Raw genomic sequence first — 23,159 nt, 5'->3', positions numbered from 1 at the left:
CAAAAAATATTATTTTGCCAAAATTTGATTCTTCAGAAAGTTTTGTCAAAATTTTACTATTGAAAATTTTGTAAATTTTTTATTCTTTTGGAAAATTTGTCAAATTTTTTTTCTATAGAAAATTTTGCCAACATTTTGATAGAAAATTTAGTCAATTTTTTTTCTATAGAAATTTTGCCAACAATTTTATTTCTATACAAAATTTTGTCAAAATTTTATTTCTATAGAAAATTTTGTCAAAATGTTATTTCTATAGAAATTTTTGTCAAAATTTTATTTCTATAGAAATTTTGTCAAAATTTTATTTCGATAGAAAATTTTGTCAACATTTTTATTTCTCTAGAAATTTTGTCAAAATTTTATTTCTCTAGAAATTTTGTCAAAATTTTATTTCGATAGAAAATTTCTATATTTCATTTCTATAGAAAATTTTCCAACAATTTTATTCCTATGGAAAATTTTGTCAAAATTTTATTTCTATAGAAATTTTGTCAAAATTTTATTTCTATAGAAATTTTGTCAAAATTTTATTTCGATAGAAAATTTTATCAAAATTTTTATTTCGATAGAAAATTTTATCAAAATTTTCTATAAATTTTATTTCTATAAAAATGTTTGTCAAAATTTTATTTCTATAGAAAAATTTGTAAAAATTTTACTTCTTTAGAAAATTTTGCCATCAATTTTATTCCTATGGAAAATTTTCCAAAAATTTTATTTCTATAGAAATTTTTCCAAAATTTTATTTCTCTAGAAATTTTGTCAAAATTTTATTTCGATAGAAAATTTTGTCAAAATTTTTATTTCTATAGAAATTTTGTCAAAATTTTATTTCTCTAGAAATTTTGTCAAAATTTTATTTCTCTAGAAATTTTGTCAAAATTTTATTTCGATAGAAAATTTTTATTTCTATAGAAAATTTCCCAAAATTTTATTTCTATAGAAAATTTTGTTAAATTTTTTTTCGATAGAAAAATTTGTCAACATTTTTATTTCTCTAGAAATTTTGTCAAAATTTTATTTCTCTAGAAATTTTGTCAAAATTTTATTTCGATAGAAAATTTTGTCAAAATTTTTATTTCTATAGAAATTTTGTCAAAATTTTATTTCTCTAGAAATTTTGTCAAAATTTTATTTCGATAGAAAATTTTGTCAAATTTTTTATTTCTATAGAAAATTTTATTTCTATAGAAAATTTTGTTAAAATTTTATTTCGATAGGAAAATTTGTCAACATTTTTATTTCGATAGAAAAATTTGTCATCATTTTTATTTCTATAGAAAATTTTACAAAAATTTTATTTCTATAGAAAATTTTGTCAAAATTTTATTTCGATACAAAATTTTTTCAACATTTTATTTCGGTAGAAAATTTTGTCAAAATTTTTATTTCTATAGAAAATTTTCCAAAAATTTTATTGATTTGACGGTGGCAACGGAAAAGAGATATTTTAGTACGAATTTATTTCGGCATAAGCCGGCTATCATGTAAAACCTTTTTTCGGAAGGTTCAAGTGTGGTTCATTGTTGGGTTTAATGAACTTCCTGAATTTATTCTGATAATTGGTTAATAGTTTTGCTGCAAGTAGAGGATGCTGATGAGGAATGTGGTAATTCCGAAACGTGCGTCCATCCAACCATCTTGCAGTCTATAGGGCTTTGCCCAAATCAATTTGACAAACATTATTTTCCTCTGTTGGTTAAGCTACACTTGTAGTTTAGTCAATGCATGGTTTTAGGCTGAAATCAAAAACGACAACAATAATATTTTATTTCTATAGAAAATTTTGTAAAAAATTTTATTTCTATAGAAAATTTTGTCAAAATTTTTATTTCTATAGAAAATTTTCCAAAAATTTTATTTCTATAGAAAACTTCCCAAAAATTTTATTTCTACAGAAAATTTTGTCAAAATTTTATTTCTATAGAAAATTTTGTCAACATTTTATTTCTATAGAAATTTTTATCACAATTTTATTTCTATAGAAAAATTTGTTAAAATTTTATTTCTATAGAAAATTTTGCCGACAATTTTATTCCTATGGAAACTTCCAAAAATTTTATTTCTATAGAAAATTTTGTCAAAATTTTATTTCGATAGAAAATTTTGTCAAAATTTTTATTTCTATAGAAAATTTTTCAAACATTTTATTTCAATAGAAAATTTTGTCAAAATTTTTATTTCTATAGAAAATTTTTCAAAAATTTTATTTATACTGAAAATTTTGTCAAAATTTTATTTCTATAGAAAATTTTTAAATTTCTATATATAGAACATTTTCCAAAAATTTTATTTCTATAGAAAATGTTGTAAAAATTTTATTTCCATAGAAAATTTTTTCAAAATTTTATTTAGATAGACAATAAACCCAGCCAACTGCACTCAATTCGATGATTTGATGGTGGCAAAGGAAAAGAGAGATGGTTGTATGAATTTATTTCGGCATAAGCCCGTTATCATAAACGTTTTTTCGGAAGGTTCAGGTGTGGTCCACTTTGGGTTTATTGAACTGCCTGAATTTATTCTGATAATTGGTTGAGGAATGTGGTAATTCGGAAACGTGCGTCCATTCAACCATCTTGTAGTCTATAGGGCTTTGCCCAAATAAATTTGACACACATTCTTTTCCTCTGTTGGTTAAGCTACTCTTGTAGTTTAGTCAACAAAATGGTTTTAAAGCTGAGATCAAAACAACAAATATGAAAAAATTTTGTCAAAATTTTTACTTTTATACAAAATTTTCCAAAAATTTTATTTCTATAGAAAATTTTGCCAACAATTTTATTCCTTTGGCAAAATTTCCAAAAATTTTATTTCGATAGAAAATTTTGTCAAAATTTTATTTCGATAGAAAAGTTTGTCAAATTTTTATTTCGATAGAACATTTTGTCAAAATTTTTATTTCTATAGAAAATTTTCCAAAAATTTTATTTCTATAGAAAATTTTCCAAAAATTTTATTTCTATAGAAAATTTTCCAAAAATTTTATTTCGATAGAAAATTTTGTCAAAATTTTATTTTGATAGAAAATGTTGTCAAAAATTTTATTTCTATAGAAAATTTTGCCAACAATTTTATTCCTTTGGCAAAATTTCCAAAAATTTTATTTCGATAGAAAATTTGGTCAAAATTTTATTTCGATAGAAAAGTTTGTCAAATTTTTATTTCGATAGAACATTTTGTCAAAATTTTTATTTCTATAGAAAAGTTTCCAAAAATTTTATTTCTATAGAAAATTTTCCAAAAATTTTATTTCTATAGAAAATTTTCCAAAAATTTTATTTCGATAGAAAAGTTTGTCAAAATTTTATTTTGAAAGAAAATCTTGTCAAAATTTTATTTCCATAGAAAATGTTGTTAAAATTTTATTTTGATAGAAAATGTTGTCAACATTTTATTTTTATAGAAAATTTTGTCAAATTTTTATTTCGATGGAAAAATTTTGTCAACATTTTATTTCTATAGAAAATTTTGTCAAAATTGTATTTTATTTTAGAAAATTTTTGAAGTTCCATGAATTCTACTAACGGTGGCAACCATAATTGCAATACTACGATAGTCTTTGTAAGCGGAAAACAAAAAAACATTATAAACACTAATATTTAAAATTGACAAACAAAATTTTATTTTCTTTAAAATTCTGTCTATTGATTATGTCTGTTGAAAGTTAGTAAAAAGTACTTTTTCGCTCAAAAAATACCTTTTTTGTACTTTCTTAAAAGTTGTATTTTCCATCCCTGATTATACCATTCTACAGTATTACACTTTGGGAAATCATCCAAAATTTATTCTATTCCAAGAAAATTCAAATTTGTATGGCTATAATACACACAAAAAATATCGCCAAAATAATTCTAATTAGAAGTTGATTAAAGCTGATAATTTTTTCCGATTTTGTATATTAATATTCCTTAGAAAATGACTTATCCAGGCTGTTGTAGCCCTGGGTCTCTGCAAAAATGGTCGATAATAATGTTCCAACAATAGAAAACGATAGATTTATTTTGGAAATATATTTCGTTCATTTCTGAAATAATTTGATAAATAGAAAAGTATTATATAGAGCTCGGTATGCACCTCTAACGGAAATTTCTTTAGCGAGCCAATAACACAGTTTTGCCATATATTTTTTTATGAAAGCAAAATATGAACAATCGATAACAAAAGTAACAAAGTATTTTTATGAATTGCAGAAATTTCAATAAACTTGCATGTCAGCTTTTAAAAGTAATTATTATACATGCTTAATTTTTTTCCAATGTATATAAGGTAATACATACATATATACCTATCATGACATTACCATAGTTATATGATTTTGTATGTAACTACATCTATATTTTGCCTTGGTCATCGGCCACCATTACTCCTTAAGAAAATGTAGCGTAAATTCCAAACAAATGGACAATTCTATTTGTGTTTTGTATAATAAATAATGGAAAGACCAAAGAACTACTTTTCTTCTCCAGACAAAGAAATACTAAAGTTGAAAATATTATAAATGGTAACGCCTTCCAAATTGGATAAACAGAAAAGTTCCATGGTCTTTGTGAAGAAAACCAGAATGTTTTCAAATGAAGTCCTTTTCATTTATAGCAATTTTGCTGACCATAAATCAGATTCACTTTACGCTACTTTTGTCATATAATTAATTTTATAAAAATTATATTTTATTCAATCAATACATTCTCTCATTATTTGTGATTTGAAGAAACTTTGTATTATGTTAGCTATAAGAAAAGGAAAAGCACATTTTAGCCTAGGCATTTTTGATAATGAAATTTTCGTAAAAACAGTTTTATCGATATATACAGAGAGTTACTCTCGAACACTCCCCCTTCTGCACGAAGTAATAACAAAAATATAAGTTCCAAACACGGGTGTCACTCGTGCCAAAAATAATCTACCAAAATTTGAAAAAAAAAACCAAAAATCTACCAATTGTTTAAAATATTTTTTTTCTTCCAATGAATGATCCCTCATATTAGCGACAGTATTAGTTGTATAAATATATCTTGCATTGTAAATGTACAAAATTTTATATGTTTTATCGATTTTAACTTGCTTCTTGTAGTTCTATTTCTATAGAAAATGTTGTCAAAATTTGTTTTCTATAGAAAACTTTATCAAATTTTTATTTCTATAGGAAATTTTGTCACAATTTAATTTCTATAGAAAATTTTGTCAAAATTTTATTTCTATAGAAAATTTTATCAAAATTTTATTTCTATAGGAAATTTTGTCAAAATTTTAGTTATCTATAGAAAAATTTATTGTCAAAATTTTATTTCTATGGGAAATTTTGTCAAAATTTTATTTCTATAGAAAATTTTGTCTAAATTTTATTTCTAAAGAAAATGTTGTCAACATTTTATTTCTAAAGAAAATGTCAAAATTTTAGTTATCTATAAAAATTTTATCAAAATTTTATTTCTACAGAAAATTTTATCAACATTTTATTTCTACAGAAAATTTTGTCAAATTTTTATTTATCTATAGAAAATTTTTTCAAAATTTTAGTTATCTATAGAAAATTTTGTTAAAGTTTTATTTTTATAGAAAATTTTGTCACAATTTCATTTCTATTTTCTTTTATGAAATGTACCATTTTTGGTAGAATTCTACCAACTGTGGCAACCGTAGTCCCATATGATAAATTGCTCTTACACTAAGCTCGTATTAGGCAGTTTAAGGTCTGGTACTCACATTCTATCCATTATTTAAATTTTGCTACCGATAGCATCATCAATTTAATTTAGGTGCAACAGAACCACAACCAAAACCATACACTTGAAAAAGGATATATACACCCACGCCACCGTGGTGCAATGGTTAGCATGCCCGCCTTGCATACACAAGGTCGTGGGTTCGATTCCTGCTGCGACCGAACACCAAAAAGTTTTTCAGCGGTGGATTATCCCACCTCAGTAATGCTGGTGACATTTCTGAGGGTTTCAAAGCTTCTCTAAGTGGTTTCACTGGAATGTGGAACGCCGTTCGGACTCGGCTATAAAAAGGAGGTCCCTTGTCATTGAGCTTAACATGGAATCGGGCAGCACTCAGTGATAAGAGAGAAGTTCACCACTGTGGTATCACAATGGACTGAATAGTCTAAGTGAACCTGATACGTCGGGCTGCCACATAACCTAACCTAACCTAACCTAACCTAACCTAAACTAACCTAACCTAACCTAACCTCGTAGCAAAATGTTATTTTTGGACAGTGACCATGTAGCATGTTCGTCGCAATCATGTTTTTCTCGGATATTATATAAATGATTTTTATAACCATTTTATGTTTGACGAGAAAACAACATTTTTGGGGCAAAAATGTTTTCCCCATCCAAAAATAATATTTTTCTCATATTCCTTCTCTGCGTGTAGTCTGATATATACCCCAACAAAATTCCCCTGCCCATAAGAAATGCATTTTTGCTACAGACTAGTTATTTCGTTAGAATGATGTTATCGTTTCTTTACATGTGCTCCCTTAATGTCATTTTTGCCATGTAAATAATCGATAACAACGATTCATGGTGTTTTCGTTAACAAATATGACTATGCATTTCTTAAGAGTATCAGAAATTTTGATACAGACAATCTCGATAGAACGAGGTTATCGATTGTTTCGATTTTCTCCCTTAATGCCACTTTTGCCATGTATTTCTTAGGAAGCAAAATGTAAATAATCGATAAGAACGATTCATTGAGTTTTCTTTAGCAAATATGACTATGCATTTCTTATGAAAATTTCCGCTACCCATAATAAATACAATACTATCTTTACTGGCAAAATTATCGGATACGTTGTTATCGATTGTTTCAATCAATATTTCCTAGCAAAAATATATTTCTATTTTCTGTTAAATATAAATTTTCGAATGGGTTCTTTGAAAGTAAAGTTGTCGATAACAACGTTCTATTTATTACAATACTTCTAATGCCAGGATATATTAAAAGTGTCTCTTTGTGGTATGGAGATATATACGCCGCAATATAAACAACTATTATTGCTACTTCGTCAATTGAGTTCATTGTCATTTCAAAAACGTTATCGGCACAACCAAACATACCACCTGAGAATGGGCGTACATGCACTTAATTTCAGTCGTGTTGTTGTTATTGTATTTATGTCTTACGTTTTTAAAAAGAGACATCCTTTTTATGCAAAAAAAGAAAAAACAAAAGACTGCATAAGACAATGTACACTCGCAAAAAGCTTACTTGAATCCAATTTTTTCTTTATTCTAAAGCAATTTGTTCTTAATATTGGGTAAATTGCGTGAGCTAAAATTTAGGCTGCATAATCTTTCGTTTCAGTATTTATTTGGTTGCATTGTTAGTTGTATCCTTATTGTAAAGAAGTCGCACATTTGGCTTGGAATCAAGACCAAAATCCTTAAGTTAATTTAAAGGCTAACGGGGGGACCCAAGTTTCAAAGATTAGTATCCCAAAAAAATTTGGAAGTTCTTCCAAAGGCACAACTTTAAAAGCACTTCCAGAAGATGCACTCCCAATGATGTTCTTTATTTTAACTACCCATGAAGTTCTTTTAATTCAATTTTTTATAACATGGTATTTTCATACTTATAATGGATAATTTTAACTTTTTTGGTTTCAAATAGGTTAAGAACAGAGTAAGAATTAATAAAATGGTACAAATCATTAAAATTTTGTCGACAAAAATGCTAAATCCAATCTGAAAAAATTGTGAATTTTGAAAATATTTGAGGTTAAACGTTACCGACAAGCGTTAGAATCCATTAAAAATTATAAAAATTATTTATTTGACAAAATATCACAGAATTTTTTATTTTACATCCAAAACATTGAATTCAGATCACACCTAAAGAAGTGATGCAAATTCAGTGCAACGGCTGTTGAAATAGAGGACTTCCGTCCTATGACAAGCCCATGTTAAATTCATCGCTTCTGCGTCAATTTTGCACCACTTCCGGATCCAAAAAGAACATTTTCATTACTTTTTTGGCGACGTTTTTTTGCTGGGATCCTTTATTTGAAGAAAAGAACAAGTAAGGAAAGTCTAGCGGGACCAACTGTATTATACCCTCTGAACCGATTTTTAATGTCAAATTTGGCATGCATAGCTAGAATGTTAATTCTATTCGCTAAGCCAAAACTCCGATTACAAGCAAATTTAGGACACTCTAAGGCAAATCAGGGTAAAACTCTGGCTTCTGGGGCCATTTATGCGCATATAGGGCGAGAGATATATATGGGATCTATATCCAAATCTGACTCGATTTCTTCCATATTCAATAGGGTTATATTTTGATCCCAAAATGCATACTTGTGCCAAATTTGAAGTCGATGAATAAAATTTTGACAAAAGTTTCTATAAAAATAAAATTTTGACAAAAATTTCTACAGCAATAAAATTTAGGCAAAATTTTCTATAGAAATAAAATTTTGAGAAAATTTTCTATAAAAATAAAATTTTACAAAATTTTTCTATAAAAATTTTCTGAAATAAAATGAAATGACAAAATTTTCTATAGAAATAAAATTTTACAAAAATTTTCGATAGAAATAAAATTTTACAAAAATTTTCTATAAAAATTGTCTGAAATAAAATTTTGACAAAATTTTCGAAAGAAATAAAATTTTTACAAAATTTTCTATAGAAATAATATTTTACCAAAATTTTCTATAGAAATAAAATTTTGACAACATTTTCTATAGAAATAAAATTTTGACAAAATTTTCTATAGAAATAAAATTTTGACAAAATTTTCTATAGAAATAGAATTTTTGACAACATTTTCTATAGAAATGAAATTTTGACAAAAATTTTGAGAAAATTTTCTAAAGAAATAAAAAAAATTGGCAAAATTTTCTATAGAAATACAATTTTGACAAAATTTTCTATAGAAATAAAATTTTGACAAAATTTTCTATAGAAACAAAATTTTGACAACAATTTCTATGGAAATAAAATTTTGACAAAATTTTCTATAGAAATACAATTTTGACAAAATTTTCTATAGAAATAAAATTTTGCAGAAAATTTTGTATAGAAATAGAATTTTGGACAAAATTTTCTATAGAAATAAAATATTGACAAAATGTTCTATAGAACTAAAATTTTGACAAAAATTGTCTATAGAAATAAAATTTTGACAAAATTTTCTAAAGAAATAAAAGTTTGCAAAAATTTTGAGAGAATTTTCTAAAGAAATAAAAAAATTTGGCAAAATTTTCTATAGAAATACAATTTTGACATAATTTTCTATAGAAATAAAATATTGACAAAATGTTCTAGAGAACTAAAATTTTGACAAAAATTGTCTATAGAAAAATAATTTTGACAAAATTTTCTATAGAAATAAAAGTTTGCAAAATTTTTGAGAAAATTTTCTAAAGAAATAAAAAAATTTGGCAAAAATTTCTATAGAAATACAATTTTGACATAATTTTTTATAGAAATAAAATTTTAACAACATTTTCTATAGAAATAAAATTTTGTAAAAATTTAGAGAAAAATTTCTAAAGAAATAAAAAATTTGGCAAAATTTTATATAGAAATAAAATTTTGACATAATTTTCTATAGAAACAAAATTTTAATAAAAACTTTTATAGAAATAAAATGTTGACATAATTTTCTATAGAAATAAAATTTTAACAAAATTTTCTATAAAAATACAATTAAACAAAATTTTCTATAGAAATACAATTTTGACAAAATTGTCTATAGAAATAAAATTTTGACAAAAATTTCTATAGAAATAAAATTTTGACAAAATTTTCTATAGAAATAACATTTTGACAAAATTTTCTATAGAAATTTTCAAAAAAATGGTTTTCGAAATCAGAAAATATTCCTTCCTTTTCTATAGAAATAAAATTTTGACCCAATTTTCTATAGAAATAAAATTTTGAGAAAATTTTCTATAGAAATAAAATTTTTGAGAAAATTTTCTATAGAAATAAAATTTATAGAAATAAATTTTTTGAGTAAATTTTCTATAGAAATAAAATTTTGGCCCAATTTTCTATAGAAATAAAATGTTTGAGAAACTTTTCTATAGAAATAAAATTTTGACAAAATTTTCTATAGAAATTAAATTTTGACAAAATTTTCTATTTTCTAAAATGGTTTTCAAAATCAGATACATAACGTTCGAGAATAGGATGTGAACACATTCCTTCTCTGGGTGTAATTTCAACTTAATTTGTGCAAATTTTGTGTCCTAAAATTTAAGTCGCGTATTCTTTCATATTTGCTCAAAATTCTTTTCAGTGTACATCTACATGACCACAGCACCTATAAACAGAAAGAGAAATAAAAAAGGAGAACGTTCCAAAGGAAGGATGTTATTGTTGTACATCGGTTATGTTTTTGCCTACGTTTATGACAATGTGTACTCGATTATTAACGAAACTGGGGTATTGGAACATATATGCGAGTACACTTGTATTGTGCTAAGAATAAATTATTATAAAAAAAATGTCTTAAGTATGAGACAACGGACAACTACAAATAATAACACCATACAATCAGGATCATATCGAATAATGATGAACTAGATTCTCTAGCTTTTTATAGATTACCCTCGAACTCTCTTACAGTTGCTGAGTAAGAAAAACTGAATCGAAGAATGTGTTATAGATAGGGTTTGGGGCCACCAAATGAACCTACATACACCAAATGGCCAACATAGTCAGGCAATGAAATAATGACAATGATGACCATGAAATACCAACATTTTTCGGGCCTTTCAATTGACTAATTACCAAATATTAAAGCAATATTGAGCTATATAGTAAAAAGTACACAAGGTTAGTCATTTATGCACTCGAAGGTGTGTTAAACCGGTAAAGTGGGTTCGTTTGAATATACAAATTAGATATAGATTTGAATATGACCTTCTGATATTGTAATCCAAATTAATTAATGCCCACAATCATTTCACTGGTCGAGGTCGATATCTTATGCTCTATCCTATTAAATGTTTTTTAAGAGCCAATGCCTCAAATATATCTAACATTGACCTACATATACCTATTTTCAGGTAAAATAACCAATTATTGTTTATTTCGAATGTCCTAGAATTGTTATCGGGATAAACAAATATATAAGTCATACTTTAACGATAGGTCAAGGATACATATGGTGTAGGAGTAATGGCCGAACCAGTTTGTTTACTGGAAGGGATTTGTCCAGTTAAGCCCAACTCCTAAGGAGGAATTTTATTTCAATAGAAAATTTTGTCAAAATTTTATTTCTACAGAAAATTTTGTCAAAATTTTATTTCTATAGAAAATTTTGTCAAAATTTTATTTCTATAGAAAATTTTGTAAAAATGTTTTTTTAACAGAAAATTTTGTGAAAATTTTATTTGAACAGAAAATTTTGTCAAAATTTTATTTCTAAAGAAAATGTTTGCAAAATTTTGTTTCTATAGAGAATTTTCTCAAAATTTTATTTCAATAGAAAATTTTGTCAAATTTTTTTTTCTATAGAAAATTTTCTCAAAATGTTATTACTATAGAAAAATTTCTCAAAATTTTATTTCTATAGAAAATTTTTTCAAAATTTGATTTCTCTAAAAAATTTTGTCAAAATTTTATTTCTCTAAAAAATTTTGTCAAAATTTTATTTCTAAAGAAAATGTTTGCAAAATTTTGTTTCTATAGAGAATTTTCTCAAAATTTTGTTTCTATAGAGAATTTTCTCAAAATTTTATTTCAATAGAAAATTTTGTCAAAATTTTATTTCTATAGAAAATTTTGTCAAAATTTTATTTCTATAGAAAATTTTCTCAAAATGTTATTACTATAGAAAAATTTCTCAAAATTTTATTTCTATAGAAAATTTTTTCAAAATTTTATTTCTCTAAAAAATTTTGTAAAAATTTTATTTCTATAGACAAATTTGTCAAAACTTTACTTCTATAGAAAATGTTGTCAAAATTGTTTTTCTATAGAGAATTTAGTCAAATTTTATTGCTATAGAATATTTTGTCAAAATTTTATTTCTATAGAAAATGTTGTCAAGATTTTATTTCCATAGAAAAAAAATGTTATTTTAACAGAAAATTGTGTGAAAATTTTATTTGAACAGAAAATTTTGTCAAAATTTTATTTCTAAAGAAAATGTTTGCAAAATTTTGTTTCTATAGAAAAATTTCTCAAAATTTTATTTCAATAGAGAATTTTCTCAAAATTTTATTTCTCTAAAAAATTTTTTCAAAATTTTATTTCTATAGACAAATTTGTCAAAATTTTATTTCTATAGAAAATTTTCTCAAAATTTTTTTTCTATAGAAAATTTTGTCAAAATTTTATTTCTATAGAAAATTTTCGCAAAGTTTTATTTCTATAGAAAATTTTCGCAAAATTTTATTTCTCTAAAAAATTTTGTCAAAATTTTATTTCTATAGACAAATTTGTCAACATTTTATTTCTATAGAAAATGTTGTCAAATTTTTTTTCTATAGAAAATTTAGTCAAATTTTATTGCTATAGAATATTTTGTCAAAATTTTATTTCTATAGAAAATTTTGTCAAGATTTTATTTCTACAGAAAATTTTGTCAAAATTTTATTTCTATAGAAAATTTTGTCAAAATTTTATTTCTATAGAACATTTTGTCAAAATTTTATTTTTATAGAAAATTTTGTCAAAATTTTATTTCTATAGAAAATTTTCTCAAAATTTTATTTCTATAGAACATTTTGTCAAAATTTTATTTTTATAGAAAATTTTGTCAAAATTTTATTTCTATAGAAAATTTTCTCAAAATTTTATTTCTATAGAAAATTTTCTCAAAATTTTATTTCTCTAAAAAATTTTGTCAAAATTGTATTTTTATAGAAAATGTTGTCAATTTTTTTTTCTATAGAAAATTTAGTCAAATTTTATTGGTATAGAAAATTTTGTCAAAATTTTTATTCTATAGAAAATTTTGTCAATATTTTATTTCTATAGAAAATTTTATCAAAATTTTTATTTCTATAGAAAATTTTCTCAAAATTTTATTTCTATAGAAAATTTTCTCAAAATTGTATTTTTATAGAAAATTTTCTCAAAATTTTATTTTTATAGAAGTATTTGTCTGGCTTCAGTATGGAATCAGCCTATCTACTTTATACCCATAATCACCCACCAAAATTTAGAAGTTCTTCCAAAAGCACAACTTTTAAAGCACTTCCAGAAGATGTACTCCCAATGATGTTCAAATTGGTTAAAAACAGTTTAAGAATTAATAAAATGGTACAAATTTTTTATATTTTGTCGAAAAAAATGCTAAATCCAATCTGAAAAAATTGTGAATTTTTGAAAATATTTGAGGTCAAACGTTTCAAACAAGCGTTAGAATCCATTAAAAACTATAAAAATTATTTATTTATTTAACAAAATATCACAGAATTTTTTAATTTAAATCCAAAACATTGAATTCGGATCACACCTAAAAAAGTGATGCAAACTCAGTGCACTGGCCGTTGAAATGGAGGACTTCCATCCTATGACAAGCCCATGTTAAATTCATCGTTTCTGCGTCAATTTTGCACCACTTCCGGATCCAAAAGGAACATTTTCTTTACTTTTTTGGCGACGCTTTTTGTGCTGGGCAGTGATTCCAAGGACAAATTGAGGAATCTGGTCAAGTACTCACCTTCTAGCCACCGTGGTGCAATGGTTAGCATGCCCACCTTGCATGCACAAGGTCGTGGGTTCGATTCCTGCTTCGACCGAACACCAAAAAATTTTTCAGCGGTGGATTATCCCACCGCAGTAATGCTGGTGACATTTCTGAGGGTTTCAAAGCTTCTCTAAGTATTTTCACTGCATTGTGGAACGCCGTTCGGACTCGGCTATAAAAAGGAGGTCCCTTGTCATTGAACTTAATATGGAATCGGGCAGCACTCAGTGATAAAAGAAAAGTTCACCAATGTGGTATCGCAATGGACTGAATAGTCTAAGTGAGCCTGATACATCAGGCTGCCACATAACCTAACCTAGTATTCCCAGATACTTCAGCATTAGCATAGAAATTCGTGGTTTTAGGGTCTATTGGTTAGTACTTCAACAATTAACTCCACTGGTGATTTCAAAAAATGCAGGGAATGTACATTTTTGTGTAGTCAAATAGTACACACAAAAAATTTTTTTCTAATTGGATCAATTAATTTCGTGATTGAAATGTCTTCAATCACAGAAATGATAGTATCAATTAAAAAATTAATTGAATACCAATTATAATATTAATTGATCCAATTAAAAAATTAATTGATACTATTAATTTTTGTGATTGGGTTTTGTTTCAACTAAAAATTTGTTGAATTTTAATTGAATATTTTTTAAAACGTTATTAAAATTTGGATTATGATGTGGAGAAATCTGAAATTTTCGTTTAGATTTTTTCTTTTTTTTAATTATTGGGTTTTAAATCTAAACTCTATAAAATTAAGATGCAGATCTCGTTTATCAATTCTTTTTTCTCGATTATTTTTTTTACATCAAAAATGTTTTTCTTTACTTTAAGGGATTTTTTGTTTGTTTTCAAAGCCACACGTCCTTAACGGAGGGAACAAATTGTTTGAATAAATATTATTTTCTTTATTTGCATTAAAATTTATTTACTTTAACATATTTATCCTTAATATTATGTAAAATTTTACTTACTTTACTTACTTATACTTACTAACTTTACATATTTGATCAATATTTTTTTCAGTATGTGACAGTACCACCTCCATGTTTTAGAAATATCTACCCTAATGGATATCAAATCACAAAGCAATAAATTAATAAAATAAAAATGTGTTTTTTATATATAATTTACGTACATTATCATGTTTTGAAAGGATAATGAAAAATTTAACCTCTACCCATACAGGTAGCCTTTAATCAATTACTGCTAATTATAAATCATTGTATCTAGTTCTATATAGGAAACTTCATTAATTTCATCCTCACCCACCAGGCCCGCTTTTATAAAATAATTATTAAAAAAAAAAACAAATCAAATTTACTTCCTGTAATCACTTAGTGACTGAGTTCAATGAACCTAAGTTGCAAAAGAAACTATCAATATGGCATTTTTGTTGTTTCAAAAAAAAAAAAGCTTAAAACAACACCATATAAAGTTCATGCAATTTTTTCAATTAATTTATATATACACACATACAGATGTATTTTCATATGTTCTGGTGTCCATATATGAATATCTGAGTTCATTGGATATTTACTCATATTTCATCGACATAGAAGTCTGGCCTTTTCGTGTCACAATGTCGTTGGCTTTGACTTTGTCTATTAGGAAGTAGAGGATATTTTGTTTGCTCTTATCTGCACTATACCAAGCCCCCATCTGGTCATTTAATACAGTGTTATTAAGGGATTGCAATAGTAATAGACTCCTTGGGGTGCCTAGCATATGCATATGATTTTTTTGTTTTTGTATATCTGATACAATTATTGTTCTAACATGCCATCAGCTCATATGTATAAAATTGTAATTTAATATTTTACAATGAAAAATCAACGAATTGAGGAAAAATATATACATAGAGTTTTAGAGTAAAAAGGTCGAATAGAAACTAGAAATTTGTCATAATTGTATATACCCAAATTTCATTTAGATTAAAAAGCTAGTACATAGACTAGAAATCAGCCATACATTTCCCTATACCCTATATCCATTCGCATGTATCACGTTTTATTATTGGGATTGATTGGTATTCCGATATTATGCCATAGGTTAAAGTGGCAGCCCGATTAAGATTCAGGCTCACTTAGACTATTCAGTCCATTGTGATAATTATGCCATAGGAATCATTGAACTAAAATGGTGTATTGTAAATAGTCGATAACACCGTCACCAAAAAATCTACCAAAATTTAACATAAAACTACCAAACAAAAAAATCTTACTATGCGAAATTTTATTTCCATAGAAAATTGTGTCAAAATTTTATTTCTATAGAAAATTTTTGTCAAAAATTTATTTCTATAGAAAAATTTTGTCAAAATTTTATTTCTATAGAAAATTTTTGCAAAATTTTATTTCTATAGAAAATTTTGTCAACATTTTATTTCTACAGAAAATTGTGTCAAAATTTAATTTCTGTAGAAAATTTCGTCAAAATTTTATTCCTATGGAAAATTTTTGTCAAAATTTTATTTCTATAGAAAATTGTGTCAAAATTTTATTTCTATAGAAAAGTTTGTCAAAATTGTGTTTCCATAGAAAATTTTGTCAAAATTTTATTTCTATAGAAAATTTTGTCAACATTTTATTTCTATAGAAAATTTTGTCAAAATTTTTATTTCTATAAAAAAGTTTGTCAAAATTTTATTTCTACAGAAAATTGTGTCAAAATTTTATTTCTATAGAAAATTTTAGCAAAATGTTATTTCTGTAGAAAATTCTGTTAAAATTTTATTTCTATAGAAAACTTCTGCAAAATTTTATTTCTATAGAAAATTTTTGCAAAATTTTATTTCTATAGAAAATTTTTGCAAAATTTTATTTCTAAAGAAAATTTTTGCCAAATTTTATTTCTATAGAAATTTTTTGCAAAATTTTATTTCTATAGAAAATTTTTGTCAAAATTTTATTTCTATAAAAAATTTTTGTCAAAATTTTATTTCTATAGAAATTTTTTGCAAAATTTTATTTCTATAGAAAATTTTGTCAACATATTATTTCTATAAAAATTTTGTCAAAATTGTATTTCCATAGAAAATTTTGTCAAAATTTTATTCCTATCGAAAATTTTGCCAAAATTTTATTTCTATGGAAGATTTTCTCAAAATTTAATTTCTAAAGAAAATTTTAGCAAAATGTTATTTCTGTAGAAAAATTTGTTAAAATTTTATTTCTATAGAAAATGTTGTCAAAATTTTTATTTCTACAGAAAATTTTGTCAAAATTTTATTTCTATAGAGAATTTTCAAAAAATTTTATTTTGAGTTTTTTGTTGTTTTTTTCAATCTTTATTTTCCAAATAAAAGTTTTTCTATTATTTCTATAGAAAACTATTGCAAAATTTTATTTCTATAGAAAATTTTTGCAAAATTTTATTTCTGTAGAAAATTTTTGCAAAATTTTATTTCTGTAGAAAATTTTTTCAAAATTTTGTTTCTATAGAAAATGTTTGCAAAATTTTATTTCTATAGAAAATTTTTGCAAAATTTTATTTCTATAGAAATTTTTTGCAAAATTTTATTTCTATAGAAAATTGTGTCAAAAGTTTTATTTCTATAGAAAATTTTATCAAAATTTTATTTCTATAGAAAATTTTGTCAAAAGTTTATTTCTATAGAACATTTTTGCAAAATTTTATTTCTATAGAAAATTTTTGCAAAATTTTATTTCTATAGAAAATTTTGTCAGAAATTAATTTCTTCAGAAATTTTGCCAATTTTTTTTCTATAGAAAATTTTGTCAAAATTCTATTCTATGATTAGAATGATTATCTTCACGCATAGAGGTTGTATTTCTCATTATTCTTTCAAACTATGATAGTGTACGCAAAATTATTGCATGTTGCATATATTATAAAACAAATGTATTTTTATTTTACTAGTTTCCAGCTTTGTGATTTGATATATATTAGGGTAGATATTTCCAAACTTTGATAAAAAAGATTGGCACCATGGTTATACTATTAATTTGCGTACACTAACATATTGCGTATACTTTACATACAATTAGCAGCAGACGGACGTAATCATACGCACAGTTGTACCGCTATGCCTAAGAAATGCATTAACACTTTTGCTACAAAAATTGGTGCTTGAACGACGTTATCGATTGTTAAATATCACGATCTTCTGTGTGTAAATCGTGTTTTTTGTTACCATTTTTTCTTGTATTTTAAGTGATTTACTATATAACGTTGCCTTTTTTATAGAGTGACAATTAACTAACGAATATAATTCTCTGGCAAAAATCATTAACCCCATTTGCCACTTAAATATGTCTTCAGGTGTTTTTACACGTTTTCACATTGACTATTTGGATTCATTATTTCTTGTTCGTGACTAAAATTTCTTCGCCTTTTTGGCTACAGTGTACGAACCACTTTATTATTATTTTTTATACTTCCTCTAATCATCTACGTATGTTTTTATGACTATACAAACATTTTATCATGCAATGAATTTGAAAAAAATGATTCTACTTCTCCACTAGTTATCTTCATTTGTGTGGAGACCAATATTGGATTTGTTAATTTTTCCCAAACAAAAAATGTTAATAATCGATAACAACATCTGGCGGAATTTTCGGTATTAAATTACTAAAATTTCTTCGCCTTTTTGGCTACAGTGTACGAACCACTTTATTATTATTTTTTATACTTCCTCTAATCATCTACGTATGTTTTTTATGACTATACAAACATTTTATCATGCAATGAATTTGAAAAAAATGATTCTACTTCTCCACTAGTTATCTTCATTTGTGTGGAGACCAATATTGGATTTGTTAATTTTTCCCAAACAAAAAATGTTAATAATCGATAACAACATCTGGCGGAATTTTCGGTATTAAATTACCAATATAAAAGTCTCTTTTGAAACAAAAGTTTAACAAAATTTTATATAGAAATTAAATTTTGCAAAAATTTTCTATAGAAATAAAATTTGATAAAATTTTCTATAGAAATAAAATTTGACAAAATTTTCTATAGAAGAAAAATTTTGCAAAAATTTTCTATAGAAATAAAATTTTGACATAATTTTTTATTGAAATAAAATTTTTACAAAATTTTCTATAGAAATAAAATTTTGACAAAATTTTCTATAGAAATAAAATTTTAACAAAATTTTCTATAGAAATAAAATTTTAACAAAATTTTCTATAGAAATAAAATTTTGATAAAATTTTCTATAGAAATGAAATTTTGACAAAATTTTCTATAGAAATAAAATTTTGACAAAATTTTCTATAGAAATAAAATTTTGACAAAATTTTCTGTAGAAGTAAAATTTTGACAAAATTTTCTATAGAAATAAAATTTTGACAAAATTTTCTATAGAAAAAAAATTTGCAAAAATGTCCTATAGAAATAAAGTTTTACAAAAAATTCCTATAAAAATAAAATTTTGCAAAAATTTTCTATAGAAATAAAATATTGACAAACTTTTCTATAGAAAAAAAATTCAGAAAATTTTCTATAGAAATACAATTTTCAGAAAATTTTCTATAGAAATAAAACTGTGCAAAAATTTTCTATAGAAATAAAATGTTGACAAACTTTTCTATAGAAAAAAAATTTTCAGAAAATTTTCTATAGAAATAAAATTTTGCAAAAATTTTCTATAGAAATAAAATGTTGACAAACTTTTCTATAGAAAAAAAATTTTCAGAAAATTTTGTATAGAAATAAAATTTTCAGAAAATTTTCTATAGAAATGAAATTTTCAGAAAATTTCCTATAGAAATAAAATTTTGCAAACATTTTCTATAGAAATAAAACTGTGTAAAAATTTTCTATAGAAATAAAATTTTCAATGGAAATAAACAACAGTTTACGAACTACTTTATTGTTATTATTATTTCTTATTCCAAATAGGGGTTGTAAGTAAATTTTCTATAGAAATAAAATTTTGCAAACATTAGAAATAAAATTTTCTGAAAATTTTCTATCGAAATAAAATTTTACAAAAAATTTCTATAGAAATAAAATTTTGACAAAATATTTTATAGAAATTAAATTTTTAAAAAATTTCTATAGAAATGAACGAACTACTTTATTATTGTTATTATTTTTTATTCCAAATAGGGGTTGTAAGTCCTCTAATCATTTACGTATGTTTTTTATGATTGTAGAAACATTTTGTCATGCAATGAATTTCTCCTCCAGTTATCTTCATTTGTGTGGAGATTAATGTTTGATTTATTTATTTTTTTCCAAAAACAAAAGTTCTCGAAATGGTATACAAGATCAGGGAACAAATGTTAACAATCGAGAACAACATGTGGCGCAATTTTTGGTATTAAATTACCAATAGAGATTTTATTGAAAAAGTAAACAACCGCTAATAATATCGCATGGTATTTTCGGTAGCAACAATACCCATAAATTTTTTTGGAAGGACGATGTTATCGATTTAAATTTATATTCGCTGCCATAAAGCCCTGTATGCAGCTCTTGCGAAAATTCTTGTTCATATTTCATCGAAAGTCAATAGTATCAAGGTTTGGTTAGATATAGTGACAGTCTGTTATTTTTGTGCTACCACAAGTGATTATGGCTGCCCGATTGTATGTTTAGCTCAATGCCAAGGGGCCTGTTTTTTATAACCGAATCCGAACGGTGTTTCATATTACTGTGAAACCACATAGAGAAGTTGTGAAACACTCAGATAGGTCACCAGAATTAGTGAGAGGAGATAATCATCCACTTTTTGGTGCTTGGTCAAAACTGGTTTGTGGCTCCCCAGTTTTTCCATATTGTTCTTCTGGGAGAAAATGTATAATGTCAATAAAATCGTCCTAGTGCCTTCGATAACAAAAGTTGATTTTCTTTCAATTTTGCTAAGGGTTCATACCGTAATTTTTGGGAGAAATGTATAAACAGTCGATAACAATGTTTCACGAAATTTAGCGAGCCTCGTAATATTCATTAAACTAAGATTTATGATTTATGTTTTTCTCCATGTACTATCTAAGTATCTAAATGAACTATAAATCTTTTCTTTTTTTACTTCCAGTACATCATCGGCACCGCCCACAGGCCTCTCACATATGGCACGCATGATGGACTCCTTGATCTTGGATCAATATCCTCCATTTGCTTTTACGAAAATCACTACAACACATAGGCCTACAAAAACGGGTAACATTAAAAAAACTGAAACAACAAGGACCACATCAATGGGAGGATTGGTACCATCACAATCAACAACCAGCATAGGAGCTGTTCGCTTAAAAAGTCGTATACCAACACAAGGTAATGAAATAGACATTCATGCAGAACCTTCAGGCAATTAATGCTATACATAAAAAAAAATTCTTCCAGAAGTCTCTCCACAACCCAGACCCACTACAAATTTACCACCCGCTGCGGGGGCCAATACAAATCCTTTACAGCACACCAACTCTGCAACTACATTTAATACGCACAACGACAACAGATGGATATCATCGCTAAGGCGACGTGATCCAGAACTTCAGCCTACGCTACCCTCCATTAATCTCAGTCATCATGGCAGCTCTCATAATGTGGCTACAGCTGGCACTGGTCTCTCGGATCGAGCAGATAAACGAAATTCACGTTCATTGAAGACAGCTACAATGCCAAATCGCAAAAGCCGATCAATGGAACGTGTAAGAGCTCGCAAAATGGTTATTGCCTCCCAAATGAAACCACCCAAAGATAAGGTTATTAAAAAGAATTCCATAGATGAAAATTCCAATTCAGATGATCAAGAAGCTACCTCACTCGAAGAGAATTCTACATCACAGAGCACACCTAAAAATTCACCGAAAACTTCCACAAAATCGAAGACATTTGCACCGGCAGGTTATGAACAACATCTGGTGGAAACGTTGGAAAAGGACATATTACAAAAGAATCCCGGAGTCAAGTGGACCGATGTAGCCGGTTTGAATGAGGCAAAGTCTATACTTCAAGAGGCTGTGGTCTTGCCAATTATTATGCCTGACTTTTTCAAAGGTATTCGAAGACCCTGGAGGGGGGTCCTCATGGTGGGACCTCCGGGAACTGGTAAAACTATGTTAGCCAAGGCCGTGGCCACCGAATGTGGTACAACATTCTTTAACGTCTCCTCATCCACATTGACTTCCAAGTATAGAGGAGAAAGTGAAAAGCTAGTGCGTTTACTCTTTGAAATGGCCCGATTTTATGCTCCCAGCACTATCTTCATTGATGAAATAGATGCTTTGTGCTCGGCCCGGCGTAGCGATTCAGAGCATGAGGCAAGTCGCCGTTTTAAAGCTGAACTTCTTATACAAATGGATGGCTTGAATGTCACCATGCAAGATGAGAAAATTATAATGGTCTTGGCTGCCACAAATCATCCCTGGGATATTGATGAAGCTTTCCGTAGACGTTTTGAAAAACGTATCTATATATCATTGCCTAATGGTGAGGATGGCCCACATTGTGATTTAAGGCTTAAGAGTTTGTAACTTTCTTTCATTTCAGAGGACACCCGATCAGCTTTATTGAAACTTTGCCTCAAGGATGTTAATTTGTGTTCCTCTTTGGATACCACAGCCATTGGTGAACAAATGAAAGGCTATTCCGGTTTCGACATAAGCAATGTATGTCGCGATGCCGCCATGATGCCTATGCGTCGACAGATATTCGGTCGTACCCCCGAAGAGATACGACAAATTCGACGCGAAGATGTTGACCTGCCCATCACCTTGCAAGATTTTCAAGATGCCATGCAGAGGACTAAAAAATCTGTATCTATCGATGATGTTAAGCGCTTTGAGAAATGGATGGAAGAATATGGATCATGCTAGAAGTGAATGTAAAAGATGTACATATTTTTGTTGTATGTACATTCACTATATTCTCTTGTCTTATGATTGCATGATGAAAATGTTGATGTCCATGAATTTTTCCATAGATCTAACGATAATACTATGTGCATAGGCTTTCATTTAAATTTAGAATTCTGAATTCAATGGGATTTTTTATCTTTATATAGCACATCGTATTCCCTAAATTAGCTGGGTTGCAAAATTTTAAGTGGGTAATAGGGAATAGGATCAAAATAATTTTTGTGCTCTGCCCTTTTTTCCGAAGCTTTTAGGATTAACTCTAAATATCCTTATACATGCCTAGAAAGTTATTGGAATACATGACTGCATGCACCAACGATAATTTTCTATAGAAATACAATTTTTTATAGAAATATTTTTTTTTCAAAAAATTTCTATAGAAGTAAAATTTTGACAAAATTTTCTATAGAATAAAAATTTTGATAAAATTTGACAGAAATAAAATTTTGAGAAAATTTTCTATATAAAATTTTGCAAAAATTTTCTATAAAATAAAATTTTACCAAATTTTCTATAGAAATAAAATTTTGTAAAAATTTTCTATAGAAATAAAAATTTGACAAAAATAAAATTTTGTTTTATTGTTTTTATTTTGTCAAAATTTTATTTCTATAGAAAATTTTGTCAAAATTTTATTTCTAT

General features: G+C 26.0%; 1 protein-coding gene across 2 annotated transcripts in view; it reads left to right on the top strand.

Annotated features, from left to right (window-relative positions):
- kat-60L1 (katanin p60 ATPase-containing subunit A-like 1) overlaps positions 1-22,854 on the top strand; it is a 31,416-nt gene extending 8,562 nt beyond the window's left edge. For both annotated transcript variants that reach the window (XM_075289405.1, XM_075289404.1), the window contains exons 2-4: positions 20,693-20,931; positions 21,001-22,089; positions 22,150-22,854. In XM_075289405.1, coding sequence (XP_075145520.1) covers positions 20,693-20,931; positions 21,001-22,089; positions 22,150-22,475 — 1,654 coding nt within the window. In that variant the 3' untranslated portion in view covers positions 22,476-22,854. The remainder of the gene's footprint in view (positions 1-20,692; positions 20,932-21,000; positions 22,090-22,149) is intronic.
- The last annotated feature ends 305 nt before the right edge of the window (positions 22,855-23,159 follow it).

This window comes from Haematobia irritans, chromosome 1 (assembly GCF_050003625.1).
Source record: "Haematobia irritans isolate KBUSLIRL chromosome 1, ASM5000362v1, whole genome shotgun sequence".
Classification (NCBI taxonomy): Eukaryota; Metazoa; Arthropoda; class Insecta; order Diptera; family Muscidae; genus Haematobia; species Haematobia irritans.
This window is presented reverse-complemented; position numbering and strand designations above follow the sequence as displayed.